Source organism: Metopolophium dirhodum, chromosome 1 (genome assembly GCF_019925205.1).
Source record: "Metopolophium dirhodum isolate CAU chromosome 1, ASM1992520v1, whole genome shotgun sequence".
NCBI lineage: Eukaryota > Metazoa > Arthropoda > Insecta > Hemiptera > Aphididae > Metopolophium > Metopolophium dirhodum.
Genome location: NC_083560.1, coordinates 132,671,703 through 132,682,241, shown reverse-complemented (window position 1 = coordinate 132,682,241; position 10,539 = coordinate 132,671,703). Strand labels below are relative to the sequence as shown.

The 10,539-nt window shown below is 31.1% G+C and overlaps 1 protein-coding gene across 1 annotated transcript; it reads left to right on the top strand.

Moving 5' to 3' along the window:
* The first annotated feature begins 126 nt into the window (after nucleotides 1–126).
* On the top strand, nucleotides 127–1,955 carry LOC132934086 (AP-2 complex subunit mu-like). Its single transcript, XM_061000368.1, has one exon. It carries the CDS (start codon nucleotides 429–431, stop codon nucleotides 1,737–1,739), a length of 1,311 nt encoding a protein of 436 aa, XP_060856351.1. The 5' UTR covers nucleotides 127–428; the 3' UTR covers nucleotides 1,740–1,955.
* The last annotated feature ends 8,584 nt before the right edge of the window (nucleotides 1,956–10,539 follow it).

Genomic DNA, 10,539 nt, shown 5'->3' with positions numbered 1-10,539 from the left:
ATAAACTGATAACATAACTTTCGAGACTTTTTTTATACCGACCGGTATCCCGTGCGGGACATGTACCGCGGTTCTTCCACGACGTCGTGTCCGGTCGCAGGGGACGTGATAACGCGGTGCTCTGATAACGGAAACGTCGAGTCGCCGCGCACACACGAATACACGATCAATCGATCGACACGTCTAGGCGAAGCGTAACGCCGTTCGTCCCGACACTGTCTACCAACGACGCGTTTCTATTCCCGCGGTCGACTGCACGCCGAGATCGCATCACACCATACGACCATCGCGTCCGGTGAGGCAACTACCTTTTCGGTTCATCCTAGAGGTGCCCACTCAGTACGACGACCTACCCTCAAAAGTTTTCCGTGCCGCCCGTCCTGTAAACACCCAACTCCGGCAAGTATCCAGCAACTACAGACGTCGCCATGATCGGCGGTCTGTTCATGTACAACCACAAGGGCGAGGTGCTGATATCGCGAGTGTACCGTGACGACATCGGCCGAAACGCCGTGGACGCGTTCCGCGTGAACGTCATACACGCCCGCCAGCAGGTCCGCTCGCCGGTCACCAACATTGCGCGCACGTCGTTCTTCCACATCCGCCGGGCCAACATCTGGCTGGCCGCGGTCACCAAGCAGAACGTCAACGGTGCCATGGTATTCGAGTTCCTCATACGGTTCACGCAGGTCATGCAGTCGTACTTCGGCAAGATCAACGAGGAGAACATCAAAAACAACTTTGTGCTCATCTACGAGCTGCTCGACGAGATACTCGACTTTGGCTATCCGCAGAACTGTGACACGGGCGTGCTCAAGACGTTCATCACGCAAACGGGCGTCAAGTCCCAGAGCAAGGAGGAGCAGATGCAAATCACATCTCAGGTCACTGGCCAGATCGGATGGCGGCGCGAGGGCATAAAGTACCGCCGTAACGAGCTATTCCTCGACGTGCTCGAGTATGTTAACCTGCTCATGTCACCTCAGGGACAAGTGTTGTCCGCGCATGTTGCAGGCCGCATACTCATGAAGTCCTACCTGAGCGGCATGCCCGAATGCAAGTTTGGTATCAACGATAAGATCGTCATGGAGTCCAAGGGCACCAAGATCCTTGATGACACAAGCTCGAGAACTGCCTCTGGCAAACCAGTTGTTGTCATCGACGACTGTCAGTTTCATCAATGTGTAAAACTTTCTAAATTTGAAACCGAACATTCCATAAGCTTCATTCCACCCGACGGTGAATTTGAGTTGATGCGTTACCGTACTACTAAAGATATATCATTGCCGTTCAGGGTTATACCGTTGGTGAGAGAAGTGGGCCGTACTCGTATGGAAGTAAAAGCTGTATTGAAGTCTAATTTCAAACCCTCCTTGTTAGGACAAAAAATAGAAGTCAAGATTCCCACTCCCTTGAACACTGCCGGTGTTCAATTATTATGTCTAAAAGGTAAAGCAAAGTACAAGGCTTCAGATAACGCAATTGTGTGGAAAATTAAGAGGATGGCAGGCATGAAAGAAACACAGCTCTCAGCTGAAATTGATCTTTTAGAGACTGACACTAAGAAAAAATGGACAAGACCCCCAATTTCTATGAATTTTGAGGTACCATTTGCTCCTTCTGGATTCAAAGTCAGGTATTTAAAAGTTTTCGAGCCAAAGTTGAATTATTCTGATCACGATGTTGTCAAATGGGTTCGTTATATTGGGCGGAGTGGATTGTATGAAACTAGGTGTTAATCAAACAAAACCTTTATATGTATTTTAATCATTTCCCAATATTCTGGTCCAAAATTTTTGACTTACTAAATAATATAAAATATAATATTTATTGTATCATATTATCTTATTTTTAATTTATAATCCATTCAGTATGTATGGTATGATTATGATTAAATATATTTATTGTTATTTAGGCTAGTCATATTTTTATGTTCATTTTATATACAAAATAAATAATATTTACATTTTAATTGAATTGAATTGATAAAAATATTGGCCGTTATGAATTGTATAATTGCTATTCACCCACATAGTTCATTTATTATTTTATAATTTATTTTTTCTATTTGCTTTGATGTGCGCATTATTTGTCTAGGTATTTATTATTTGTAATACTGCAAATAAGTTTAAACGTATATTACCATAGGTAAATAATTATTGAACATGTAACAGGTCATTACTTTAATGTAATAATAATGATTATATTTAGTGCTTTATTATAATATTATATTAAATTATAACAGAAACATTGTGTTATTATTTATATAGATATTCTACTACTATTGTTAAGCAGTTAATATGTTAAGGAAGTTTAATTTGTTTGTATTACTATTGCTGGTAGGTTACAAAACGTTTTTAAGTAAACAGGAAACATTATTTTGTTGTCCCTTCATAATATGAAATATATTGGTTTAATAGGACTATATTATTCCTTATATTATATACATATTAAATAGTTAGTGAAATATGAAATTTAAACTTTTCAGAATTGAATTATTTTTTTTTATGTACCTAATGAAGATTGTATTATTTTGAAAAAAAAACTAATTAATCATAAACACTATTTAACATATTATATGTAATGTATTGATTTTATCAAAAATGAATAATATAACACTCAAAAATTACGTTTGATTATTTTATGGTTAAGAATTATGAATGTAGGTACCTTATCAATTATCATGAATGTTCTTAATTACTATGTCCCTAATTTCTACGAGTGAAGTGCCTGCAGTATACACTTAAATACCTTTTGATTTTAATATATAATACATTTTTTATGATTAGACTGAAAGCTTCAATATTATCATGTATTTCCTAACGAGAGTAATAATAGAAGGTCATACCTAAGAGAAAACTTTTTAGAAAATTTCTCTTATACAATAATTGCAAAATGTGATAAATCAGTAAATGTTTTAAGTACCTTATAGCAACTGTAAAATAATATAAATTATAATACATATTATCTAACAATATGGTTGAATAAATAATAATTTTAATTGAGGTATCTTTTTAGAAAAATATAATATTTTTAATCAATACTAATAAGAAATTTACATCCATAGAATTTCCATGAATCATGTTAAGTAAATTTTCTGGTTTTTCAACCAACATAATATATTTTATTAAAAAATAAAACATTTTAAGTTAGAAATTAATTTTTTTTCTCGTTTGAACAGAATTTATTTAAAAATATTAATTTAATTTTGTCTTTAAAATCGAATGTGCTTATCATTCCTTTATACATATTTTCAAGGCTGGGCAAGTTGATAATTTTTTTTTAACTCAGTTAAGTTAAGTTAATATGCACCAATAACAAAAAGTTAAAAGTTAAAGGTTAATTTAACTATAGGTTAAGTCAGTTAAGTTAAAAGTTAATACACACTTTTTGTTAACTTTTTATTAAGTTAAAAAAAATGTTAATTTGTTTATACAACACTAGCGTACTTAATTTTTTTCCAACCCAAAACTAAATTATTGGATATAGTGTTAATACTTCATACAGTATTTCCATATAAGTTAGATTCAAATGATATAAATTTTTAACTTTAAACAATTTACGATATATATTTTTTGACATGAAAACAAAATAGACTGAAATAGTGAAATATTATAAAATTAAAAACAAAATAAACTAACTTAACTTACATCTTAAAATGAAAAATTAACTCGTTAATTAAGAAAGAAATTTAGTAAGTTAAAATAAAATTAACTTTTTAACTTAACTTCAACTTTTTAACTCGTTAATGCCCAGCCTTGCATATTTTGTATCCCATTATCTCAAATAATATCAACAGGCCCGGATAGAACCAGTGAGTTACTGTGTTTAATTCATTAGGCTGGACTATATTTTGGTAGATTGTATTAAACTTAATTATAGTAAACCCATTTTAATGGGTTTCTAGACTAGTGAAAGTCTTAAAACTTGTGTGGGCTGGTACTTATCCTATCCTGTACTGAATATCATTGAGTAGTTATTCTAAATAAAAACAAACTAAACAATTGTGTATGTCAAAATAGCTATGTTGTCTAGAAAATCATTGCAACTTTGAATAATAACTTAAAACGTTTTTTTTTTAATATATATAGACATATTTAAAGCTATAATAAGATAGCTACCTAAATGAGGGCCAGATTGACCTGGTTACCGAATACAACTAAAGGGCTGTGACAATTTTGAGCCGTAAAAGTCATCAGAAACTGCGTTGAAGCAATAGATACTATAAAAAAAAAAAAAAATGGCACGTAATAAAAACGTACCCAAGGGACGCCAGTTTGTAAGTGGGCGGGTAAAGTACAGAAAACTCGGTCGGCTAAATTTGTCCAACCTGGCTCTGACCAAAATATTGAATTTTAATAATATCACACATCCTCAACTAGTAAAAATTGCTAACAATAGTGCTAGCCAGTAGGAACAATGTTATTGTTTATGAAATTGACTTTTAAATGTTTAAATTAAAGTACCTCATGCATTTTTAATGTTATGTTGTTTGTAGATAGGTAAAATTTTATTTTAAACACACCTAAAATAGAAAATAAATGTTGGCGCTCAGGATGTGGATGCATAATTTGTTGGTACTTATGTCATTTTTTTGGCAATTGTTAGCATCTTCATCAAAAACAGAATTTATGAGTATTTTAATTTTCTATACCAACAAAGTGATATGATTATTATTTAGTAGCAGGGCCTGAATTTTATATTACTAAAAAATCTGATAAATGTTCGATAAAAAAGATAAAAAAAAGCAAAAAAAAAACTTTTTATTAATTCAAAAAAAACATATTTATTAAATAGGTATAATATAAAAAAAATAATAATTTATTGAATCATTCTTATTTGATAAAAATTTATGGCACAAAAGCATAATAATTTTACTAACCATTTTTGAAAATATTTTATGAATAATTTATAATATAGAAATTGGACAATAATTAGTAATTATTGGAGTAAGAATAAATACACATTTATTTATGAATATTGGGGAAAATACATCAGGGCCGATTGTTATTTTATAAGAAATATTAATAATTTCATTAAAAATATTGGTTTATTTTATTTCAATTAATTTTTGTCAAAAATAATTTGAGGGCAAACTGTGTTGGCTGAGATAAAAGTATTAGAGTAGATTATAATTTAATAAGGATATTATTATATTATTAATTGAATTTTTTTAACTATAACATTTTAAGAATTAATTTTATCTTATAAGGTACCCTATGCTATATGGGTAGAACTTATATATCATAAAAATGTTAAAGTTTGATGTATCTTCAGTTGTAGGCTTCAGTTGTAGTGATAAGACTTGAAGGAGGGGATGGACTGTCTATTTCAATTATTACTCATTGCTCAGAACTGGTAACCTCTTGTTGTGGCTGAACTTCATCTTGTGGTTTTGAATCAACAACAGCAACTGGCTGTATAGTATCAGCGGTCTGTGCCTCATTTCCTTGTTCAAGACTTTGTATCAATGTTTCTGAACTTCGTCTTTTTACAAGAAACATAGACAAAACGTATTTTTTTCCGTCAGGAAACCAATTTATATTAATCTCGTTAGGAATGAATGGAGAGAGTTTAACAAGATCAGTGCAATCTATAGGTCTTGGAGATCGTCTGGTTTCATCTCCTGGACGAGTATGAGGAGCCATAGGTGGTAATGGACATGTTTTCCCACCAAGTCGAATGTGTAGGCCAAGAGGCATACAATCTGTCACCTCATTAGTCATAGGTTCCACTAATTGACTAATTCTAATATGGAACTGATAAGGGTAATCACGTTTCCCCAAAGAAATATTACGATTCATGGAAACAAAATTGATGGCCTTAAGTGGCACAAAAAGTTTGAATCGCGATTCTTTCGTACCTAAATAAATAAGATACTTATTATAAATATAAATAACTTAAGATAAATAATAAAATATATAGCTACCTTCAGGAAAGTTTCGCAACGTGCATCTGTCTTTGCCAGCTAGAAAAGTTGGCTTAAGAATTACGCCAATTACCTCATAAGATGGTAAATTTTTGAACTTAATTTGGGCAACAGTTTCAGGAGATGGAGTATCAGAACTATTTCCAACCATTAATCCTTGCATAGCAAATTCCAATAGATCTTGTGACATCACATCCATTTGTTGACTTGAGGACAAATGAGATGACCTAATAGAACATAATACAAATAATTATATTTTATTATTTTTAAAATATAATATGTATAGATTATTATGTAACCTTTTTAGAAGACATAATAAATTTAAATTGTGGTAACCAAATAACCTAACTAGATCAAATTCCTGTAAAGGGTGACAAATATTTAAAAGCTCGTCCAAGAAAGTAATAATAAAATCTGATTTATTATTTTTATTACCTATACCTACTAGGATTGGTTTATAACAGGTATATAAAATTGTATAATTGTAAAGTTATACCTAATTGAAAATTTTCATGTACACTACACTGCGGTCACTCGGACAATTACAATCGTAAACATCCCTCGGTTTGTTATGTAGAACTACCTTAGGTGGGTCTTGGACTTCAAATAGCTAATTGCGCCCACGGGTGTATTTCTCACTGAACTATATACTATGGAAAACGCATTGGGAAAAGAACTGTTCCACGCTCCCCCGCCCAAGAAGACTGCCATTTTGATTTATCCCGTGGAATATACAATAAAATTATCTGGAATAAAAAGTAAAGATACCACCCTCGGTTAAAAGATATTAACCATGGTTACTACCGGTATATCACTGATATTTTGTAGATAATTAACTCTATCCATCGATTTCTGATCATCGATAAGGACACTCACGGAATAAAAATGGCGGCCCTCGATATAGGGACAACTTCAACACGTCATGAATTATATACAACGCGCCTTCCGTGTATAGAGTTCAGTGGTATTTCTATTTTACAGTCAAGTTTTCTGGGATCGACAGAAGAGTTAGTTGTATGTTACATAGTCACCCACGTTCTAATTTGAAAATTATCTACAATTTACGAAAAACCTCATGTAAATCGAGTATGTAATGAAAATTAAAAAAATGAAGAAAATATTATAAGATAACATCCAATCTAAAGAATCTAACTGGCTATAAAGAAATATTCTTCGATTGATTCTTAAATCTTGCATTGTTTTATTAACGGCTTCAATAATTTGTTCGCCATAGTAGTAATGTACATCTACATGTGTCCCACATAACAAAGACGCTAAACTAAAAGAATACTGTAATGACGTAAAAAAATACGAAAAATATAAAAACTACTCCTGTCGATAGTTATATTAAAATCGAATGTTAACATAATAAAATTACGCTATTGGGTACAGGTGATCGGAGGACTCGCGAGATCATGTATTCGAGAATTTAATCAAACACACCGTATAATATAATTGTATGCAAAATACACATATGATTTAATATCCGCGATCAATATAAAATGTTATATTAAATGTCTTACCTGATTCGCAGTTGTCTGTGGGTGTAGTTAGAGTTTTGGATGAAACAAAGTAATAACAACATGCACTTCAAAATGCACAATTGAAAATAATGAGGAGACTAGGAGACAAATTATGTTAGATTAGTTATTTAGTAACGATCCAGCAGTGATACCAATCCTTGCGACAAAACATTTCGTTTTAACACTCATCATATAATATTGCACAACTATAAATTATACTATATATCCTAATGCAGTATTATTTCATGATATATCAAAATAAGAACACAGTTAAATTTTTAAAATAGTTAGGTAGACAACTATAAGTATTATACATAGCATATTAATGTATATGATACATACTATATTACGATACGATAAATATTGTACTATATGAACACAACCTGGTTGATCTCGCGCATGCGGACAAGTATTGGAAAGACAAGTGCAGCGCACCTTACTCTCATCGAGGGTACTACTACCTACCGGCTGCATACCACTGCATCCCCCCAAAAATTTAAATTTTACAGGCACTAAATTCAGCAGGTAACTCGCGTCCAGTTTTGGGGACACAACTCAACCATATTATTCTTCTTACCTGCCATTAAAGTCGTTACTTAGTTGCGTACATAAAACACGTTACAATAATACGTCTACGACTAACAATAAAATATTATCAGCATTTACCCACTTAACACAAATGTTAATATTATTATAGCGGGTTAGTGTAATAAAATAGATTACGCACCACGGAGATGTCTGGTTGTCACCATTACCTAATGACTGATATCCCATTTTATATGATTGATCAAAATAACACAAAGTATTTTGCACGGTGCTGTACAGGGTAGGTGCATTTCTCAGTACAAGTTCACCCGTCCAGTCTTCCCGTTATACAGTGTTCAGTTTCCGTTAAAATGGAAAAAATATTTAGTTCCAAATTATGCACGATAAAATTTTTTTTATAATTAATGGCTATAAGTTCAGTTACCAAAAACGCTTGAAAATAAAGTACAACGGCACAAACAAGTGCACAAACAAAAATTGCAAAAGTTTTTATAAGATCGATAATCTACAAAACATGATATCTGGACCAACGTCACATAATCACGATTAAAATTAACTTTCACGCCTTAAACGACAACAATTAAGCAACGGATTTAAACGAAAAGCTATTACAGACATATCAATAAAACCATCAAAACTTATTTGTACTGAGCTGAGTGGCGGATGCATTACTTCTACTGCGTCAGATATTAACATGGTACGTAAAAATATGTACGATGCTCAGACAACTATTTAGCCAAAAATACCAACAAATTTTGAAGAGTTACACAACATGTTACAACAAAACCAAATATTTACAGCTGAAAATGAAACTTTTGCTATGATAAACGATAAGCAAACATATATCATATTATTTTCATGTGAACAAAATTTAAGATTTCTAAGTAACCTTAAAACAATATATGCCGACGGGACTTCAATATTGCCCAACATTTTTTCTAAAAATGTTCAATATGCATGGTCTGATAAATGATTATTACATTCCACTAGCATTTTTTTTTACTACCTAATAAAGAACAAAAAACATACGAAAGAGCTTTTACGTATTTGAATGAATCGCGTTCAAAATATAATGTTAGGTACCTTTGCGCCTGATAGGGTACCGTGTTTGTTGATTTTGAAATTGTAATTTATAAAGCTGTGTGTATAGTTTGGACAGAAGCGGAAATAAAAGGTTGTCGTTTCCATTTGAGACAATCGTGGTATGTATGAATTAACATCCATATAAATAAATTAATAAATATTTGTATGAATAACGGTTCACAAATGAATGTTGTAGGTGGCGAAAAATACAAAATCTTGGATTGGGAAATGAATATAAAAATAAATCAGAAATAGGTTTATCTCTTAGAATTTGTTTTGGACTGCCATTTTTACCTCGAGAAATATTAAGTGACGTATTTGTCTATTCCTTTTACTCAAGCCATCCAAATATACATCAATTTATAAATGTTTTAAAATCATTTCAAATTAATACTTATGTGTGAATGAATAGCATAAATACGCATAAAAAGAGAATATAGAAAAAAAAATTACAAAAAATCTACTATTTAAATAAAGAAATAAAAAAATTCAGAGAAAAAAAAATTCTGGTTTTATATATTTAAAAAAAGTTTCACTCAAATTTCAACCAACATCGTTTTAATTTAGTAATTAATAATTTTCGTGCACATACATTTTTAAAAATGCATATAATTAATTTGACTATAGTTTTAATTGACAGTTGACGATTTTGTAATAAAATATTTTTTTTAAGTATGCATAATTATTTTAACTTTTTTTTTTTATTATGTGTAAGTTTATTTTTTAAATTTTATATAATAATATAATGAATATAATAAAATTTAGTGGAATCATATGCAATTGATCTACTCTGTTTGTAATTGTAATAGACTATGAACGCCAATTGGCTGTCAAAAAAGGTATACCGGGACGCAAAAAGGCTATGACCCTTTTTTTGCCGGACGCAACTTACCTACTGATAATCATTCATTTTTATATACATAGATAAGTCCGTAGAATATAGAAAATATTATTAGAAAAAAGGATATATTTACGAAGAATTAGGTACTAATAAATAATAATATATAGGGAATAATAATATTTAGAACACTATGTTTGGTATGCTAATAAATAACTAAATATAAATAAAATGTGTACCCCAGTTTGTAAAATATGTTTACCATACACTACTTAATAGTTTTTATAAATGTGTATGAAAATTATAGATAAACAAAATAATTTTTACTTACTTTGAAAATAACGCCATGGTGACTAAAAAATACACTGCAGTACAAAAATTGTTTTAATTCTCAAAATAAATTCAATAACGATGCGATAAACCGAACCTAATATACCCCATATAAAGTTGACAACTTAAAAATATTTGTATGTGCTTTATAATAATTGTATATATATTATATGAAAGCTAATAATGTTGATGTTTAACCAATAAAGAAAAAAAATGATTGTATAATATTGATTAATAACTGATATTTTTTATATTTAATGAATTTTTATAACTACCCATTAACTATTTAA

Bases quoted from the DNA above. Each gene is read 5' to 3' on its own strand.
- LOC132934086 (XM_061000368.1), top strand. From the start codon at position 429: ATGATCGGCGGTCTGTTCATGTACAACCACAAGGGCGAGGTGCTGATA.